The sequence below is a fragment of the Aquarana catesbeiana genome, linkage group LG01 (assembly GCF_042186555.1).
Source record: "Aquarana catesbeiana isolate 2022-GZ linkage group LG01, ASM4218655v1, whole genome shotgun sequence".
Lineage (NCBI taxonomy): Eukaryota > Metazoa > Chordata > Amphibia > Anura > Ranidae > Aquarana > Aquarana catesbeiana.
In genome coordinates this window covers 79,552,746-79,574,955 of record NC_133324.1, presented here as the reverse complement: position 1 = coordinate 79,574,955, position 22,210 = coordinate 79,552,746, and the positions used below count along the sequence as shown (strand labels likewise).

General features: G+C 44.3%; 1 protein-coding gene across 1 annotated transcript in view; it reads left to right on the top strand.

The window, feature by feature from the left end:
• Positions 1-22,210, top strand: part of ADAMTS12 (ADAM metallopeptidase with thrombospondin type 1 motif 12) — an 808,982-nt gene that overhangs the window by 735,442 nt on the left and 51,330 nt on the right. Inside the window, exons 20-22 of the mRNA XM_073620835.1 lie at positions 9,124-9,276; positions 13,130-13,303; positions 20,401-20,550. Of these exons, the coding sequence (XP_073476936.1) occupies positions 9,124-9,276; positions 13,130-13,303; positions 20,401-20,550 (477 nt within the window). The remainder of the gene's footprint in view (positions 1-9,123; positions 9,277-13,129; positions 13,304-20,400; positions 20,551-22,210) is intronic.

The window sequence follows — 22,210 nt, the reverse complement described above, 5'->3', positions numbered from 1 at the left end:
GTAGGTCACATAGTGGCCAACAGTCCCGATTTTCCCGGGACAATCCTGATTTTGGGACCCTCGTCCCGATTTAAGCTCTTCCTGATTATTTTCCTGGGATTTGGCTTTTGTCCCGGGAAAATCGGGAATGTTTTTGGCTAAAAACGGCACTGAACACAAGGAAGTGATCAGCCCCCACCCGCCACCGCCAACCCTTCGCCCCCTTGTGTCCGACGAGCGGGGACACTGATAGAAGGACCGGGGCTCAGCTGGCTGGGGACACTGATGGTGCTGGCTCCCCCCTTTCACAAGGCTCCATTTGGAAGACTCCTCAAACCCCCAGCTTGGCCTCGGTCGGCCCCACATCCTCACGCACCGCAGGTACCATCCTCTAGACACGGTAGTGTTAGTGTTGTGTAGTGGTAATCAGTGTAGTGTAGTGGTCAATGTAGTGGACAGTGTGTAGTGGACAGGTAGGTCAATGCACTGGTCAGTATAGGAATCGGGTAGGTCGGTGCAGTGGACAGGTAGGTAAGTGTAATGGTCCATGTAGTGGATAGGTAGGTCAGTGCAGTGGACAGGTATGTAAGTGTAATGGTCAGTCTAGGAATCATGTAGGTCAGTGTAGATATCAGGCTGTGGTAAGTACTATTGTAGGAAGGGAAGGGACCTGGAGAGTGCTAAAAGTCCATAGGTTAGGGGGTGCAAATTTCTTGCCTTGCACCGGGCCCTGATAACCCACACTACACCACTGCTGCTGGGGGCACCTGATGCAAGGACAGACTCTGCTGGGGGCACCTGATGCAAGGACGGACTCTGCTAGGGAGGCACCTGATGCAAGGACGGACTCTGCTGGGGAGGCACCTGATGCAAGGATGGACTCTGCTGGGGAGGCACCTGATGCAAGGACGGACTCTGCTAGGGAGGCACCTGATGCAAGGACGGACTCTGCTGGGGAGGCACCTGATGCAAGGACGGACTCTGCTAGGGAGGCACCTGATGCAAGGACGGACTCTTCTGGAGAGGCACCTGATGCAAGGACGGACTCTGCTGGGGAGGCACCTGATGCAAGGACGGACTCTGCTGGGGAGGCACCTGATGCAAGGACGGACTCTGCTGGGGAGGCACCTGATGCAAGGACGGACTCTGCTGGGGAGGCACCTGATGCAAGGACGGACTCTGCTGGGGAGGCACCTGATGGCATCTGGTGGCAGGCAATGTGGCAAGTGACACGCTCGGGGCTTGCATTGATTCTGCATTATGGTGAGTTGAATGATTTGATTTTATATTACAATGTAGTAATAGAAATAATGCGCTTCAATCACCCTGACACCATAACAACCATGGTGCCGGGATGATTGATGCGCTAACCCCAGGTGTTTGGAGTATCTTTATCTGCTGATTTGTTAAACTTTCTGGAATACACATATTTCTATTGTGTTGTAGGATCTGGGCCTGCTGTCCTTTCTTTCTCCCTCCATCCCTCATTCAACTCAGACTCTAACCACACCCCTTTTGAGCCAGGCCCATTTAAGCCACACCCACTATTCCGCGTAAACCATGCCCAATCTTCGCCGCAGCGCGCTTTGCGCGCCGCATTTTACTATTTTGCTATGTCACGCCTACAAACAAATGGCCCGCACCCTAATTATAGCAAGGCTCCCCCTACATGCAAAAAAGTGTCCCTAATATTTTTTTTTTTCACAATGTTGGCAACTATGTTTTCAGTGTGTGTCAGGTAGGTTAGTATGTGTCAGACATGTCATGTAGGTCAGTGTATGTCTGGTAGGTCAGTGCGTGTCCGGTAGGTAACGCCCCCCTCCATACAACCCCACCACCCCACCACCCCCCCGGTGCCGGGGTCTGATTTCGGGCTGAAGCCCCTGGTCTTTTTGCCACCTAGCAACGCCCCTGCATGTATGTATGAATGTGAGTTAGGGACCTTAGATTGTAAGCTCCTTGAGGTCAGGGACTGATGTGACTATACAATATATGTAAAAGCACTGTGTAAATTGATGGTGCTATGTAAGTGGGGGGAGTTCAGTACCGCTTTAAAAAAAATAGAATTTTTGTGTAGATTAACATTTTTGTTAATTAAATTATAAATGTTGAGGTCTATACATGGGACAATTGTAAAAAAAAAAAAAAGAAGCATGGGTGGTGTGGTTCCAAAAGAGAGAATGTTGGGAACTATGGGTATAATGGCTAATACATTCATAAAATCATGTTTATAAAAATAAGACTTTTGTATGTAAAGATCACAGAGTGCAATTTGATGGGGCGAGTTCACACAATTATGCTCAATATCCTAATGTTACATTTTTTAGAAGCATTGTTTCGGCTCTCCTATTCCTTAAACCTTCAATGACATTCATTTTGAAAGGCCCTACTAATCTTAAATAAAAAAGGGTTTGCAAGGTCATATTACTGTTAAAGTGCTGTGGGACAGACTCACGCGGACTGACAGAGGTGAGAACAGGAGACAAGAAAGTTCATTCAGCCGGATAGAACGGAGCCGCCGGCTCTCACACAAATGATTGGAGAGGTGGTTTAATAATGTGGAATACTATAGCGGAACCGTCCTATATTTCCTACTTCCTCTGCTGAGTGCGATGAATGATGTAATTGGCAGATAAAACTCTTTGGATTCTCATAACCCAATTTAAACTTCCATGAACCCATGATTTTCTAAGATGTGTTTCTGTAAAATTATACCGTTTTTTTTTTAAGAAATACACTGACATTATAAGAAGGGCAAGTATGTCATTTTCAGTTATGTGGTATAGAAATGATTTTTTTCAACTTCTTAACTGTTAACTTACCTTTTTTATTAAAAATATTATTAGTAATAAAAAGAAAAAAGAAAGAAAAAAAATCTATCTATCTATCTATCTATCTATCTATCTATCTATCTATCTATCTATCTATCTATCTATCTATCTATCTATCTATCTATCTATCTATCTATCTACACTATATTACCAAAAGTATTGGGACACCTACCTTTACACGCACATGAACTTTAATGGCATCCTGTTCTTAGTCTGTAGGGTTCAATATTGAGTTGGCCCACTCTTTGCAGCTATAAACGCTTCAACTCTTCTGGGAAGGCTGTCCACAAGGTTTAGGAGTGTGTCTATAGGAATGTTTGACCATTCTTCCAGAAGTGCATTTGTAAGGTCAGTCACTGATGTTGGACAAGAAGGCCTATGGTGTGGGGTTGTTTTTCAGGGGTTGGGCTTGGCCCCTTATTTCCAGTGAAGGGAACTCCTAAGGCGTCAGCGTACCGAGACATTTTGGACAATTTTATGCTCCCAACTTTGTGGGAACAGTTTGGGGATGGTCTCTTCCTGTTCCAACATGACTGCCCACCAGTGCACAAAGCATGGTCTATAAAGACATGGATGAGCAAGTTTGGGGTGGAGAGACTTGACTATCTATCGGTGTGTCTCTCCATTGATCTGTCTGTCTATCTGTCTATCTATCTATCTTCCTTTGTAAAGTCTTAAAGTGGAATTAAACTCTCAGTCAACATTAACTATTTTTATTCCTTATGCTACTAGCCTTAGTAAATTAATAGGAAGGTATATAATATATTTACTTTATATATTTATATTTGCTTTATTTATTCTACATTTGTTTCCTGGTTTCTGGCCTAGCCCAAAATGATGTCATACATCCCAGACGCCTTCATGGTCATGGCTTTTTTTTTCATCTGGAGTAGGGGCTTTCTCAACTAAGCAAACCTTCCTGTCTGCATGTGGGAGTTAAGGGCAGATGGATCCCAGGAAGTAAATGCTACATGACTCATCTGCCCTTAATCAATATGGTCACTGCTAGAAATACTACGGGGGTGTTTTTCAAAAGGATTTCCCAAGAAAATAAAGCATGGAGACATGGATGGATGAGTTTGCTTTGAATATAAAAAAAGGAATTAATATCGTTTACAGTTTGTGGCACTCAGATACACTTAGGTTCCGCTTTAATGCCATTCAGTGAAACAGGGTACTTAAAGCTGAACTCCAGAGGTGCTGACCCCACACTGAAAGGGTTACATGGTCATTTAGGCCTAGGGGAACAGGAAAAGCAGTTTACGTAACCAATCCTCTGCTCCTGCAGTCTCCTCCAAGCTGACCCCTGCAGCCTATTCTCTTAAATGCTCTGGCAGTCCCAGCAATGCAGCATTGGATGTGAGGATGCCGAGGAACAGCCTACCGTTGGAATGTAGGGGATCACTGATTGCACCGATTGCAGAGGATTGGGTAAGTCCTCCAGACCTAAACAAGCATTTAAATTTTTCAGTGCAGGGGCAGCCCTTTTGCAAGGGAGGATTTTTATTTTCTTTGGAGCTGGGCTTTAAAGCAACCCTGTCAAAAAAACTAATATTACTCAAAAAGCTGTCTATGCAATAGAAAAGAGTAAATAACCTCTGGATGCAGCTTCCACCCCAGCCCCCCTTATACTTACTTGAGCCCAATCTTAATCCAGCACTGTGCCTGAGAGCAGCGTCTCTCTCTGATCTCTCTCTCTCAACTGCCCATGGAGGCAGCAGGAGGAGCCACTGGCTGTCAATCACAGCCTGGGGGGGGGGGGGGGCTGGGCTGCACTCTGTGTGTCTATGGACACACAGAGTGCAGCTTGGCATCAAGCTCGTACACGCAGCTTGCTATAGGGGGCACTCAGCAGGGGGAGGAGCCAGAAGTGCTAGCTGGGGACCCCAGAATAGGAGGATTGGGGCTGCACTGTGCAAAACCATTGCACCGAGGAGGTAAGTTATTTAAAAGAACGTCACTTTAAAGAGGATCTCCAGGCTTCAGAAAATATTTAAAGTCAGCAGCTACAAATACTGTAGCTGCTGACTTTTATTATAAAGACACATACCTGTCCACCAATCCAGCAGTGTCTTCACCCCAGCCGATTTTTCCATTGGCTCTCAGGTGCTGCCACTGCCATTTTTTGTAAGGGAAACTGGCAGTGATGCCTTGCGGCTTCACTGCTGGTTCCCTACTGCGCATGCGCTTTGTGAATGGCCTGGTGGCGGGGGAAGGGGGAGGGGGGCCGAACTTTCGGGTGACTTTGCATGGTAAGATCAGCTGGAAATGGGAGCAGGTACCTGTCAAATCCAAGTACCCCCTCCCCCCCCTCCGAAAGGTGACAAATGTGGCAGTGGATGGGGGGTAAACAAGCGGAGCTTCCCCTTTTGGGTGGAGCTCCGTTTTAAGTTTTTCTGTTCCCTAAACTATAAAATGTTATTTGCTACAACAACCATTATATTCAGCAATAGCAGCCAATGGCAGCTGAAAATAGGTCACTTTACTAAACAGGATGAAATAGAATCTCGTTTTCAGGCAGCCACTGCAGTTCTGCAGTTGACTGCAGCTCTATGTAAAAAGAGTATATATAGAGATATATATATATATATCTCTATATATATAGATATAGGTATATATCTATATATATGTATATATATCTATAGATATATATATATATCTATAGATAGATCTATATATATATATATATATATATATATATCTATCTATATCTATGGATATATAGACATATATATCTATATATACAGTATATATAGATAGATAGATAGATAGATAGATAGATAGATAGATAGATAGATAGATAGATAGATAGATAGATAGATAGATAGATAGATAGATATAGATATATACACCCTGTTTCAGTGTCACAAAGATTAAATATTTTGTTTTTCAGTATAACTCAAGGATGGCATTGTGTCTCAGGGCTCTTTTGATCACTGAAAACAATCTCGGACACCTGTGATAATTAGATTGCCAGGTGAGCCCAGTTAAAGGAAAAACTACTAAGGCTGGGTTCACACTGGTCCCTGCGGGCCCCCCCACCCTAAAGCACCTTGTCCCCATGTTGATGAGGACAAGGGCCTCAGCTCGACAACCCTGGCCGTTGGTTGTGGGGGTCTGCGGGCGGGGGGCTTATCGGAATCTGGGAGCCCCCTTTAATAAGAGGGCCCCCAGATCCCGGCCCCCCCACCCTATGTGAATGAGTATGGGGTACATGGTACCCCTACCCATTCACCTAGGAAAAAAGTGTCAATAAAAAACACACTACACAAGTTTTTAAAGTAATTTATTAGACAGCTCCGGGGGTCTTCTTCCGGCTTCGGGGGTCTTCTTCCGACTTCGGGGGTCTCTCCGGTTCTTCTCCGCACTCTCCAGGTCTTCTGCCGGGCTCCTCCGCTATCTTCTGCTCTTTTGCCGCTCTTTTGCTATAGCGGTGGCCCGGACTTCTGCCTTCTGCCTTCTTGTCTTCTTGTCTTCTTGTATTCTTCTGATGTTGACATGACACTCTCTCCAGCTGGAATGCTATCTGAGCGCTCCGCAATGGACTTATATAGGCGGTGACCCCGCCCCCTTATGAGGTCACTGCCCCGGGGCATGCTGGGACTGTCATAAGGGGGCATGGTCAACGTCACCCGGTGACCACGCCCACTAAAACATCACAGTCCCAGCATGCCCAGGGACTGTGACGGCATAATCCAGAAGTCCGGGCCACCGCTAGCAAAAGAGCGGCAGAAGATAGCGGAGGAGCCGGCAGAAGATCCGGACACCGGAAGAAGACACCGGAGAGACCCCCGAAGCCGGAAGAAGACCCCCGAAGCTAGAAGAAGACCCCCGAATTCAGAAGAGAACCCCTGAAGTCGGAAGAAGACCCCCGGAGCTGTCTAATAAATTACTTTAAAAACCTGTGTAGTGTGTTTTTTATTGACACTTTTTCCCTAGGTGAATGGGTAGGGGTACCATGTACCCCATACTCATTCACATAAGGTGGGGGGCCGGGATCTGGGGGCCCTCTTATTAAAGGGGGCTCCTGGATTCCGATAAGCCCTCCGCCCGCAGACCCCGACAACCAACGGCCAGGGTTGTCGGGAAGAGGCCCTTGTCCTCATCAACATGATCAACATGGGGACAAGGTGCTTTGGGGTGGGGGGCCCACAGGGTGCCCCCCCGCCCCAAAGCACCCACCCCCCCATGTTGAGGGCATGCGGCCTGGTACGGTTCAGGAAGGGGGCGCTCGCTCGTTCCCACCCCCATTCCTGACCGGCCGGGCTGCGTGCTCGAATAAGGGTCTGGTATGGATTTGGGGGGGACCCCCATGCCGTTTTTTCAGCGTAGGGGGTTCCCCTTAAGGTCCATACCAGACCCAAGGGCCTGGTATGCCCTTGGAGGGGGAACACATGCCGGTTTTTTATTTAAAATTTGGCGCAGAGTTCCCCCTCAAGATTCATACCAAACACAGTCCTGGCCATTGGCGGGGATCCAAGTCGGATCCCCGTTCATTGAAAATCGGACACATGTCGGCTTCAAGTCGGATCCAAAGTAGGACGGCTGTCGTGTCGCACCAGTGTGAACCCAGCCTAAAGGAGGGTGTTCCACATTATTAAGCAGAGCACCATTTTCAAGCAATATGGGAAAGTAAAAGGATCTCTCTGCTGCCAAAAAGAGTGAAATAGTTCAATGCCTTGGACGAGGTATGAAAACATTAGATATTTCACAAAAACTTAAGCGTGATCATCGTACTATTAAGAGATTTGTGGCTGATTCAGAGCATAGACGGGTTTCGTGCAGATAAAGGCACATTGAGGAAGATTTCTGCCAGATCCATGCATCAAATCAAGAGAGCAGCTGCTAAAACACCATTACATAGCAGCAAACAGATATTTGAAGCTGCTGGTACCTCTGGAGTCCCACGGACATCAAGGTGTAGAGTCCTCCAGAGCCTTGCAACTGTGCATAAACCTTCCATTCGGCCACCACTAACCAATGCTCACAAGCAGAAGCAGCTGCATTGGGCAGAAAAATACATGGACTAATTTTCAAACAGTCCTTTTCACTGATGAGGGCCGTGCAACCCTGGATGGTCCAGATGGATGGAGTAGTGGATGGTTGGTGGACGACCACCCTGTTCCAACAAGGCTGCGACGTGAGCAAGGCGGTGGTGGAGTCATGTTTTGGGCCGGAATCATGGGAAGAGAGCTGGTCGGCCCCTTTAGGGTCCCAGAAGGTGTAAAGATGATTTCTGCAAAGTATGTGGAGTTCCTGACTGACCACTTCCTTCCCTGGTACAGAAGAAAGAATTATGCTTTCCGTAATAAAATCATCTTCATGCTTGACAATGCACCATCTCATGCTGCAAAGAATACCTCTGCATCAATGGCTGCTATGGGGATAAAAGGAGAGAAATGGTGTGGCCTCCATCCTACCCTGACCTCAATCCTATTGATTACCTTTGGAGCATACTCAAGCAAAAGATGTATGAGGGTGGGAGGCAGTTTACATCCAAACAGCAGCTCTGGGAGGCTATTCTGACATCTTGCAAACAAATTCAAGCAGAAACTGTCTAAAAACTCACAAGTTCAATGGAAGCTGCTATCAAATAAGGAGTCTTGTGTTAAAATGTAACGTGACCTGTTAAAATGTTTAAAAAGTTCAAATGTTGTTCAAAGTTTGATTGAAAAGTTAGGTGATCTTATCTCCCTTTTAAAAAGAAGTGACTTTAGGGTGCCTATTAATGGCCCAATCGCATGTACAATGAAATGTTCAGAATGTTGTGTTTGGGTGGAGGGCCAGGCCATTTGGATCTACTCTAGGGGCCAATGAAGAGCCCTGGAAATTTCTATTATTTCTTTGTGTAATTGTATAGGGCCAATGCTTCCCACTTTGAAAATAAGGATTAAAATGTTTCACTGCACAAGCATGGCTTCAACTCATTGGTTAGCACTTCTGCCTTGCAGCACTGGGGTCCTCAGCATGTTCTCCATGTGCTTGCATGGGTTTCCTTTGGGTACTCTGTTTTTTTTTCCCATGTTCCAAATACATGCTAACAGGTTAATTGGCTCCTGCATAAATCGGCCATACCATGTGTGTGCATGTGTATATGTGCATATGAGATAGGAACCTTAGATTGTAAGCTCCTTGAGGGCAGGGACTAATGTGAATGTACAGTATGTAAAGCATTGCGTTAGTTGTTGGTGCTTTATAAATGACTGTAATAAAAAATAATAATATGTACAGTAAGTTAATGTACTATGTTGAAAGGTTTGAATTTTTTGCTGCAGTCTGATGTGACTGATTGATGGATCCTCTGTCCCCGCAGTGTTCCACAACCTGTGGTCTTGGGGCTTTCTGGAGAAACGTTGAATGCAGCACAGAAACTGAAGAAGACTGTGGACATATTAAAAAGCCTGACCCCGCAAGAAGATGTCACTTGCGCCCATGTGCGAGCTGGAGAACTGGAAACTGGAGCAAGGTAATATTACAGTCTTAAAAGATGGATATTCAATTTTTGGGAATTATACAAGTTTATACTGTATATGTGCACTTATAAGGGTTTGTATATGTGTGCATGTTGAGTTTTCTTTAACCACTTGACCTCCGGAAGATTTACCCCTCTTCATGACCAGACCATTTTTTGCGATACAGCACTGCATTACTTTAACTGACAATTGCGTGGTCATATGACGCTGTACCCAATTTTTTCCCCACACATAGAGCTTTCTCTTGGTGGTATTTGATCACCTCTGTGTTTTTTTTTATTTTTTGCACTATAAAAAAAAAGACAGACAATTTAAAAAAAAAAAAAAAAAACCTATGGTATATTTTTGCTGCTATAGAAAACGTAGAAAACTAAAATAAATGTAAGAAAATCAAATTTTTTCATAAATTCAGGCTAATAGGTATTCTGCTACATGTTTTTGTTAAAAAAAATCCCAATAAGCGTATATTGATTGGTTTAAGTGAACGTTATATACAGGATAATACAGGAGCTACAGTGCGATTCAGGCTGAGCTGAGAGGAGGGATTGAAGAGGGAGAAAAAATATGTTTTTATCAATTTATGTAAAAACATTTTTTTTTAAATTGGTACTTTATAAAATTATAGTTTCCCTATAAGGTATTGTATATGCATAGAGTTAGATAGAGTTGGTTATACCTACAACCATTTTTTTTTTTTTTTTTTGCTGTCTGTGTCTCACCAGGGAGATATTCCTTTACTTCCTAACCTAGAAATACAGAAGTAAAGGGAAAATCTAATCCTAGGCACTATTGGAACCAGTGTCCCCACTGGAAAATCCCCCCTCACCTTCTGTTCTGGTGAAAAGTTTCAGAAATTTCCTATCACATTTTTGTCTTAGCAACAAAAGTCACCAGGAATAATAGAGGGATTGCATATCCATCACAGTGGGGACACACGCAGCAAAACTAAACCAACAGGGTTGCTTACCCTTTCCCTCTCTGAAACTAAATAAAAAGATCAGATATACACTATATTACTAAAAGTATTGGGACACCTGCCTTTACACGCACATGAACTTTAATGGCATCCCAGTCTTAGTCTGTAGGGTTCAATATTGAGTTGGCCCACCCTTTGCAGCTATAACAGCTTCAACTCTTCTGGGAAGGCTGTCCACAAGGTTTAGGAGTGTGTCTATGGCATAGTTTGACCATTCTTCCAGAAGAGCATTTGTGAGGTCGGGCACTGATGTGGACGAGAAGGCCTGGCTCGCAGTCTCCACTCTAATTTATCCCAAAGGTGTTCTATCGGGTTGAGGTCAGGACTCTGTGCAGGCCAGTCAAGTTCCTCCAACCCAAACTCGCTCAACCATGTCTTTATGAAACTTGCTGTGTGCACTGGTGTGCAGTCATGTGGGAACAGGAAGGGGCCATCCCCAAACTGTTCCCACAAATTTGGGAGCATTAAATTGTCCAAAATGTCTTGGTATGCTGACGTCTTAAGAGTTCCCTTCACTGGAACTAAGGGGCCAAGCCCAACCCCTGAAAAACAACCCCACACCAAAATCCCCCCTCCACCAAATAATTTGGACCAGTGCAAAAAGCAAGGTCCATAAAGTCATCGATGAGTGAGTTTGGGGTGGAGTAACTTGACTGGCCTGCACTGAGTCCTGACCTCAATCCAATAGAACGCCTTTGGTATGAATTAGAGCGGAGACTGCAAGCCAGGCCTTCTTGTCCACATCAGTGCCTGACCTCACAAATGCGCTTCTGGAATAATGGTCAAACATTCCCATAGACACATTCCTAAACCTTGTGGACAGCCTTCCCAGAAGAGTTGAAGCTGTTATAGATGCAAAGGGTGGGCCAACTCAATTTTGAACCCTACAGACTAAGACTGGGATGCCATTAAACTTCATGTGCGTGTAAAGGCAGGCGTCACAATACTTTTTCTAATATTGTGTACATATTCTGGAGTTGATTTACTAAAGGCAAATGGACTGTGCACTTTGCAAGTGCAGTTGCACTCATTTTCCTCAGAACTTAGTGAATGTGGTGAAGCTTCACTTTGTAAAGAATACTCGATCAGGTGCAAGGAAAATAAAAAAAAAACACTGCATTTTGCTTGCACATAATTGCATGATGAAAATCAGCAGAGCTTCACCACATTCAATAAGCTCTGGAGAAAATGAGCGCAACTGCATGTGCAAAGTGCACAGTCCATTTGCCTTTACTAAATCTACCACTACAGTATATATTCTATTTCAGCTCTACTTAACATGGAAGAACACATATTTTTACATCTATAGTTCATGCTACAATAGCGTGATCTGGAAATGTAGCTATTATGAAGAGAAATAGAAATACATTTTTATTACTTTGTGGGTCAGTGGGAAACATACCCCATTACATTGGGGGCAATGGGAGGAATATCTAACTATGTTGGGGGTCAGAGGGAAGAATATCCCATGACACTAGATGTCAGTGGAAAGAAAATCTTATTACATTGGGAGTCAGTGGAAAGCATACCACATTACATTGAGGGTCAGTGGGAAGAATACTCCAGTACATTGGGATTCAATCATAAGAATACTCTACTCTACAGTGGGAAGAATAGAAATGGTTATGTAGCACCCTCTACTGTGCTATTAGTTTAGTGCAGGCAAATTTATGACTCATGGTAAGTGTGAGTCTGGAATCTGGGTCAGGGTTTATTGCAGGTCAGGCTGACTGACTCGTACAGGCAGCTATCTGGTACCTCCCCCTAAGTCTGGAAGTTTGGAGAAACGTCTAGAAGTTAGTGGGCGGAGGCCAGGAGGGCTGATCTGCATACTTGAGGGAACTTGACCAATCCCCAGGCGAAATGTCCTGGCAGGGTGGCTGAATCAGCCTTTAAATATGAATGAGCCATGCTAGCAGGGGAATCAGGTGGAAGATGTAGTGCTCAGTGACCTCGGAGGGGTCTCCTAGGTCTAGTGGAGACCCCAGTCCCAGGCTGGGCTTGGGCTGGCTCAGGAGGATCCATTTAGCAGAATCTTGCCTAAGAGCAGTGAGAGCAAAGAGGACAGAGTGAGTACATCAGCACACTCTGGGATTTTCAAGGGGAGAGACTGTCACATGTAGCAAGTATTCTAAAAGACAGTGTTGTGCTTAACCCCTTTATTATCTTGCCTCTTCAGAGCAGCCAGGAGGGCTGGTAGTGCCTGCGGGCACTGTAGCTGAGAGCAGTCCTACACAAGGAGAAGATACACTCCTGCATGCAGTTGCCTCATCTTTTTTGTGCTATTTCCAAGAGGGGCTGAGAGTTGTAATGGACTTTTGCTACTAATCTACTAAGGACTGTGTGAGGAAAGCAAAGAAAGCAGTTCAGGATCTTTTTGTACAGAAGAAGAAAGTTGTCCCCTTTTTGTTGTTGTTTGATACACGTTGGGCATCCCATATATCCCTTTACCCCATTCAAGTTGTACCCCTAATAAAGCATAAAAACAAACAAAGCCAAGAGACTGACTTCTTGTCTTTCGATTCAAGCAGAGAATGCTTGTTGCCTGGCTGTGCAGGAGTAGGAGAACCAGTTACTAGCGGCCCCTGTGGGGGTAGTGCTACAGTTACTTCCCTAAGAAACCAGGGGAGAGGATCCACTGGTACCATGTAAATAGCTCTGGCAAGTGACGTTAGTGCCAAAACTATGCAGGAACCTTCAGATAGTAGATCAATCTGCCACTGCTCAAGAAACCCCTAGTAACTTTTATAGGAACTCTAGGGCTCCACAGAACAAAGGTTGTCACCTGTTCAATAGAACTGTAGAAACAGAAATATCTATGCTCAAATCCATATAATCACAGTAATCCTCTTTTCTCTCTCGGTGTTCAGTGCTCCACAAACTGCGGTGGTGGATTCATGACCAGGGAAGTACAATGCATGGATACACGAGAAAATCGACCACTGAGACCATTTCATTGCCAATCCCCAGGATACAACCCTGTGCAGAACATTTCCTGCAACCCTGAGCCTTGCCTGTCGTGGCTTGCCAAACCTTGGAGCGAGGTAGAGTACCAATATTGCCTTATTACAAATAGATCAGTAATAAAAGTACATGTTGACTGCGACAGGGGTCAAATGTACGTTTGGGCACAATAAGGCCTCATGCTCACTACTGCTTTCAAAATCAAGTTTTTGTGATATTAGGCGTTTTTTTTTTTTTCCTCCCCTTGAACTCCCCTGCACACATAGACATTTTTTAGCAGTTTAGTAGCAGGGGAGTTTAGAGGATGTTATCTGAATGCCCTAAAATCGCATTCAGGGGAGTAAATTTTGACCACAAAAACACTGTTAACGCTGTTAAAAGCGCCTAAACGCTAGACACGTTTAGGACTTCAGCATTTATTTATTTCAATGGCCAGAATAAATTTAAATTCTGGCCAATGAAATAAAAAAACGCCCAAACGCGTCTAAACTCGCCCAAACAGGTTTGAAAAAATACAGCTTAGGTGAGTTTGTAAGGCATGAGGCCTAAGTCTGTGCCTATAGGTAGCAAAGACCAAGAGGTGGCTGTTCCCTGCAGAGGTAGTAGGTATACATACATTTTTCCATTGTTCGCAGAAGTAAAGAAAACGATAAGAAGTAAGCTAATTTACATATTGTAACCCAGGTTAGGACCAGTAAATCAAGAATCGAGATGTTCTAGGCAATAGATGTGATCCCAGTAGAAAGATTTTACTTTGGGCAACAAAGGATGTGAGCGTATAGCTTTCAGTGGTTAACAGTGGCCTCTGGTGGGTTTTTTTGGGGGGGGCGGCAAACAACCCCACCCCCACCCCCCACCGTTTAGAGCCTCTAGCTCTATTCGGTGCTTCAAAAAAACAGCCCCTCTCCATTGGAATTAATTCACCGATGTCCTGAAAGGGGCCGGATGCATGGATAGGGGAGTGGCGCCCGTGCAACCTTAATGGATGGGCTACTGCAGATAATGATGATGATGATGATGTAATTTTGAGTGCACCGTGATGACATCATGATCCTGGTTAGAAGCAAAATGCCTCAAGATTTCTCCAGCATTTACTAGGCCACCTAGGGCAGCTTAAGTGCAGTGCAAAATATCCCTCCCATCTAATGAAACAATCTAGGTATTTACATAGATGTACATGTTTACAGTGTAGACTGTATAGGTGCATTGCAATTTATTGCATTTTTAAAAAAAATTAGTCCATGTGTAATTTTGATGCATAGATAGAGTTCAGCTGATGACAACCTCCAAAAATTAGCAACTCATGTTCAAAAACATACATGAACCGGTTTTCAATCAGGTGGCTGTGAAAACATTTATTTTTGCCTGTAATGGAAAATTTGATAGCTCATTTTATACTGATAATTGTTAGGCCTTTATTGTGGACCTCTACTGTACTCAAATATTTATTAAAATCGATGTTAACATTCTTATTAGGTTTGAAACATAGGTGCTGAAATATTTCCATTTACTGCAGAAAACCTTCCTCCATGTCCACTCAAGTGCTGGTCACATGACCAAAAGCCTAGGCATTTGGTCACATGTTTTTTGTTGAAGGGGAGGATCAGAACTTAAACTTGCTGATCCTCCTCTTCAGCAGCAATCATGTGAGCATGTACCATTTGGTTTTAGGCGAGCATCAGCAATATTTTCTCCTGGAAAAGAATTGTAGCCCTGTTTGAGTAGAGGTTCATTTTAACATTTTTGAATGGGGGTATTTTTAAAAACTTACCATCAATTCACTTTTGATAACCTACAAATTAGAAGATCTGCAAATAAAACCGACCCTGAAAGCTGAACAGCAACAATCCGCAGAACGTAGATACACAGTTCACCTTTGTGATTCAGCTTGTTAATCTTCATTCCACACGTCTGTATTAATAATTATCTGGACTCTGGGAAGACGGCAGGTCGATCTATCAAATGTGCTGTGAGCAAAATGAAATGACCGGACACACAAAGAGTAACAACTAGATTATGTTGCGATTTATTCATTCTACGAAAGCTACTTAGGGCTCTCCTGCTGGGAAATAAAGCTGTAATGGAGCAAAAGTAATTGTGAGTTAAATATGAAGAAATACAGCACAGCATGCTACGAAACTGCTTTTGACTTTAGCCAATCAAAATAGTACACACATCTTTGAAACATGCCTCGGACATAATGAAACCAATATAAGAGGATTATTATGGTGATAATGGAATAGAGAGCCTATGTGTACATAACAGCAAATACAGATACTGTCCCTTCCCTATGACCAGTATGTGTACATACTGGGTAAAAGTAATTATTCCTTAAGTGACCTTCTCACCAGCACTATTCCCAAGTCTTATATTTACCTATCCACTCATCTAAGGTCTTCATTGTGCATTGTGTTCCTGACTACCTATCACACTTTTGAAGGCTCTGGAGCACCAGGACAATGGAAACGCCCACAAAATTACCCAATTTTGCAAAGCAAACACCCCAATGTATATTCTATGAGGCATTATGAGTCTTTTGAACATGTTATTTTTTTCCACAAGTTTTTGGAAGATGTGGAAAAAAAATGTAAATGTAATTTTTTTACACAAAGTCGCCTCCTGAGTGTGGCGATACCACATGTGTGAGGCTTTTAGACAGCCTAGCCACATAAAGAGGCCCAACATCCAAGGAGCACCTCCAGGAGTTCTAGGGACATAAATTACACATTTAAATTCCTGAAAATCTATCACATTTTTAAAGGCCCTTCATATTTCTAACACATAGCCTGTACATACCAAATACATGCCAAAATACATTCTGCTGAGCAAAGGGTAAACAAAAGATTACCTGTGGTTTTGGTAGTGCAATGGTCCACAGAGGAGAGCATTGGTCCAAGCAGCAGGCAGGGACGTGGTCAGCAACAGCGAAAGGATCATCCAGGCAGCAGGCAGGAATACTGTGCATAGTCAGTACAGGCAGAGATATTGTTAGCACAGCCAAATCATTGGTTCGGGTAGCAGGCAGGGACATGGTGAGCTGCAGCGAAAGGATCGTCCAGTCAGCAGGCAGGAATACTATCTATAGTCAGAACAGGCAGCAGGCAGAGAGAGGGTCAGTAGAGCCAAAGTATTGGTCCAGGCAAATGGTCCATAAAAAGTCCTGGGTCAGTGCAGGCAGAGATATGATCAGCACAGTCACAATATTGGTCCAGGCAGCAGGAAGGAACATGGTCCATAAAGCTCTGGGTCATTACAGGCAGCAAACAAAGATATGGTCAGCATAGCCAAGGTATTGGTCCAGGCAGCAGGCAGGAACATCAAGCTTAGGGCCTTGGTCAGTAAATAATGGAGACTGGGGTAGAGGCTTCTTCCACCCAAATCTCTTTAAAGGCTCCGGTCTCCAGACCCTTGTTCCAGGAATTGCAAAACCCAGAGAAAACCAAAAAATGTTTTTCTCTACACAGAACACTATTCTGAAGCCCCTTACATATGTGAGACCCCTGTGTTATCTTGAATCCCACCACTACAGTAACAGGGCGAAAGATCAGTCCAAACGGCAGGCAAAAAACATGCAGTAATGTGGTTGATAATCCAGACGGCAGACAGAGGCATAGTCAATAAACAGTCCAGGGTCAGTTCAGGAGAAAGGCAGAAATGTGATGGGTAAACAATGCAGACGGCAGGCAGAGGCAAAGTCAATAAACAGGCCAGCTTCAGTTCATGTGGAAGGCAGTGGCATGGTTGGTTGATGCAGCAGGCAAATAATCAGCACAGGTATTGAAAACGGGGAAATGGCAGGCTGTTAGAAATATGGGCTAATATTTTAGGGAAGTGTGATAACGTCTGAAGCATTCTCCGATGCATAGGCCTGCCTGGGAGGGGCATTGGGGACAATGAAAACTGGTGTCTTTCCTAGCTGCTTTTTGGCATCTTCTTCCAGTTTCTGTTGGTAGAATATTGTCAGGGAAATGGCGCTCATGAAGTCTGCTGCTATAATCAAAGCGAATGCTTTCTGGAGGGATCCTTGCTGGTAGATCAGGGCAGTGACAATTTCTTCCATAAATTTGAGGAAGGTGTTGGGTCTTTCCATTGACTTTTGATAGGTGACATATGCGTTAAAAATGGTCATATGGAAAAAGTAAATTGCAACTTTTTTATACTTGAAGAGGGACTCTCGTGTTGATAAATAGGGCTGCATTTGATTGTTTAAATCCACCCCCTCCCCCCATGAACTGATTGTAATGGTGGATACACCCAGGCTTTTGAAAGGGACCACATCTTCCGTTCCATCGAGGTGTCATAGTGGATGGTGGACATGACGTACAAATCTCTCCTATCCCTCCACTTCATGGCCAACACCTCATTCCTCAGACTTGCCGATTCCCCCCTTTGTAGCCTTATGGTAATTAGACATTGTGGGAAGCCCTTCCTGTTTGTTCTTGTTGTACAGCAAGTCAACGTTTTCTCACGGTACAGGTGGCGAAAAAGGGGCAAACTGGTATAATAATTGTCCATGTAGATGTGATACTCCTTTTGGAACAATGGGAATGCCATCTCCCAGATACTTTTTCCACTTGTTCCCATGTGCGTTGGGCACTCAGGGGACTAGAGCTGGGAGTCTCTGCCTTCGTACACATGGAAGGCATGCACATATCCAGTGATGCTTTCACAGAGCTTGTTGAGCTTCAATCCGTACCTGCTCCTCTTACTGGGAATGTGTTGCTTGAATCCCAGCCAGCCAGTGAAGTGGACAAGGGATTAGTCCACACAGATGTTCTGTGCATGCATATATCCATTGGTGCTTTCACAGAGCTTGTTGACCTTCAATCTGTACCTGGTTTACCAGAACTTGGTCCCTTAAGAAGTTACCAATAGTCACTTTTGGAGCTGTCCCTGAGCTGATGGCATGCAACTGGAGATTAGGGTGGCTTTTAGTAAAGCCTTTTTGGCTAGTGGACACCACAGATACCCATCACCACCATCTTCTCATAATCAACAGTCATTATGTTATATGTTAATTGAAACTCCTAATTGCTCTGATAGATAATTAGGGGCTGCTGTGGCCCTAGAAACCCATGATGTGTAGTCTGTCGGGGATATTTACTAAAACTGGAGTGCGAAATCTGGTGCAGCTCTGCATAGAAACCAATCAGTTTCCTTGCTTTATTGCCAAAGCTTTATTGGACAATTCAAATACGTAAAGGCTTCTTCACAGTAAAAGCTGTGAAAATGTGGAATAGACTCCCTCAAGAGCTGGCTCTGTCCAGCTCAGTAGATTGCTTTAAAAAAAGGCCTGGATTCTTTCCCAAATGTACACACTATAACTGGACAGTGGCGGCTGATGGTATGTATTTTGGGGGGCAGCAAACAATCCACCCAACACCAACCCCCCCTCCCTGGTCAGTCACCAGCCCCGCACTTTCCTCATCTAGGTCACAGTCAGCGCTTCCTCCAGACAGTGGGCCTGCGTCTCCTCCTCCTTGGCTTCCACTGTGTCTGCTCCCTCCTCTGCCTCAGCGGCCAATAGGATCGCTTCTCCTCTCGGCCATTCAGGTGAAGGGTCTCAGGACCGGCTTCCTTATTTGCCGGGAGGAGAATCAGGAAGACGATAGCGGATAATAATTCGCTATTGTCACACAACTGGGTGGGTAAGTTGTCACTCATTATAATCCATGCGTCCGGCGCCCTTCATGTAGATTAGGAGCCTGGTGCATGGATTAGGGGGTCAGCACCCCTGTGCCCCGTATGGACGGGTCACCACTGTATCTGGATACTAACATTTATAGGTAAAGTTTATCTAGGAAATATCCAATTGCCTCTCGGTGGATCAGGAAGGAATTTTTTCCCCTGCTGGAGCAAATTGGATCATGCTTTGCTGGTTTTTTTTTGCCTTTCTCTGGATCAACTGTGGGTTTAGGATTTATGATTTTTCCAATCACAAGCAAGGGGCGGGGATTGTGTCAGTTTCATTCCGGACCACTATATTGTCCTGGAATGAAGGTGCCTGAGACCCGGGACAGACCTGGAAAATATGGGACTGTCCTGGGCAATCCAAGACACGTGGTCACCCTACTATAAGATTGTGTATATAAAATTGTAAAGAAAATGTTTCCCTTTTATTGGTTGAACTAGATGGACTTGTATTTCTTTTTCAGTCAGACTAACTATGCAACAAGCTAAAGTTAGAAGCTGATTGGCTACCATGCACAGCTGCACCAGATTCTGAGTGCACCAGTTTTAGTAAATCTCCCCCTGCGTGTTTTTATTGGGGATTTCTTCAAGGGGGTGGCAAGTGATGGATCCCTCAGCTTGTGAATCCAGTTGCAAATTCATAGCAAGGAGAGTTTTGGTCAGGGGCGGACTGACAACTCATGGGGCCCCCAGGCAATAGGAGATTATGGGGCCCCCGGGCAATAGGAGAAGATTATGGGGCCCCAGGGCAATAGGAGATTATGGGGCCCCCAGGCAATAGGAGATTATGGGGCCCCCAGGCAATAGATTATGGGGCCACACAGTATACACACACACATACACTATACACACACAGAGACACAATATACACACACAGTATACACACACAGAATACACATACACACACTGAAAAGGCACTGGAGAGGCGGGGCAGCTATAATCTTGGGATATTTAAAAAAACACAATTTTTTACATACTGTCCCTGGGTTTTATTGAGGCTGGCAACCCTGATGGGGCCCCTTAGTGGCATGGGGCCCTCGGCATTGCCCGAGTGCCCAAATGGTCAGTCCGCTCCTGGTTTTGGTCCATAAGCTCTAGTTGACTTCTGCTCCATATGAGAAATAATTCTGTAAGGTAAGACAGAGCTACAAAAGGAGACCATAAATAAAACTGAATCTCTTATTTCACAGATTTCCCTGAAATTATTATTTATTGTATGTGTTTGATGTGATGGATGGTTCTCCGTCAGAGAACAAATAATTGTAGTAGAATGAAGAGGATAATGAGTGTTGTTGTGGCATTAGCTGCAATTATAGCTTTCGTGTTGTTGACAGTTTGCCTCCTCTCTTTTCTATTTCCGGCACTTGACAATACGGATACTGTGTGTGTGTGTATATATGTGTAAGGTCTTGAAACAGGTCTTCAGAAATTACAGTATTTTGTGTTCATGATTGTTCTCTGTGCCATTTGTGTTACATTTTCTCAGTGTTCAAAGACATGCGGGAGCGGAGTCCGCAAAAGAGACGTCATTTGTCCAAAGGAGAATCGCTGTGATCTCAAAAAGATTCCGGTAATTATAATAAACTGCAGCCAAGAAGAGCCGTGTGTCAGCTGGAGGACAACTAACTGGACAGAGGTACCGTATATAGCAAGTTATAGATGAATAGATGTAGATAGATTGCGTTAGCATTGGTTTCCAATTATGTGTCCTCTGCTCACACTTCCATGCTTTCTACATGCTCATCCCTGGATTCCCTTTGCCTGAGCTTTTTGCCATTTGCTAGCAACACAATTTTCTTCTCGTCTGCCCGGTCTTCTCAGTAGTTGCTTTTACCCTGTATGTTGTCTTGTCCTGAAATACCCTCCCAGCTCTAACCCATGCTCTTGCTGTCTGGCACCTGTAGGTGTCTCTGTAATGAACATAAAGGCAGAGGAAATCGTGAAAAGATATTGGTATGCAAAACAAAGACACTCCAGAAGTTCCGTGTTCATTAAAGCGGAGTTCTGCTTAAAAAAATAAAAATAAAAGTCAGCAGCTACAAATACTGCAGCTGCTGACTTTTAATAGTCAGATACTTACCTGTCCCAGGGTCCAGCGAGGCGGGGGAACGAAGCTCCGCTCGTCTCCTCCTCCTCTCTGCACCGCTGACATTGTAAATGTGGGCGCTCAGCTGTGGCTTCACAGCCGGGCACCCACTGCGCTTGCACGAGCCGCACTGGCCGGGCAATCATCTGGGACCTGTGACGTGTCCCAGATGATTGCCGAGAGGGAGGGGGGAGAGGTGATCTCCCTTCCGGTGCCGCGGTGTGCCAGGAGGAAGTGGGAGCTGGGACCCTCTAAAAAGAGGGTACCCCCACCCAAAAAAAAATAACATGCCAAATGTGGCATGTCAGGGGGTCACCTCCCTTAAAGTGTAAGTTCCATTTTTGGAACTTTTTTCCACTCCACAAAATTGCTGTTAATGTTTTGCTTTGCGTCTTTTAAGGTCACTTTGCAATAAGGAAAGGATTTATCCCCCTTCATAACCAGGCCATTTTTTTGCAATACAGCACTAAGATATTGTAACTGACAATTGCGCGGTCATGCAACATCTGTACTCAAATAAAACATCATTTTTTTTCCCACAAATAGAGCTTTCTTTTGGTGGTATTTGAATACCACTGCATTTTTTATTTTTTGCGCTATAAACAAAAAAAGACAATTTTGAAAAAAAAAAACATATTTTCTTCCTCTTTGCTATAAATCACATCCAATAAAAAAATGTAAAAAATCTAATTTCTTCATAAATTAGGCCAATATATATTCTGCTACATGTTTTTGGTAAAAAAATCCCAATAAGAGTATACTGATTGGTTTACGCGAACGTTATAGCGTCTACAAACTATGGGATATATTTATGGAATTTATATTTATTATTTATACTAGTAATGGCGGCGATCTGCGACTTATAGCGGGACTGCGATATTGCATCAGTCTATTGGACACTTTTGACACTTTGCTAGAACCAGTGACACTAATATAGTGATCAGTGCTAAAAATATGCACTGTCACTGTACCAATGACACTGACTGGGAAGGGGTTAAACATCTAGGGCGATCAAAGGGTTAACTGTGTGCCTAGCCAGTGTTTTTTTGTACACAGTATGCTGCTTTCTCCAAGGGAAAAGAATGATTCTAGTCACTGCTTTGCAGAGACACAGGATCGTCCCGCCCCCCCTGTCAGAACTGAGATAAGCATTGTTTCCATAGACATATCTCAGTTCTATGTGTTTTACTAACGATTGCCGTGTGCTGGA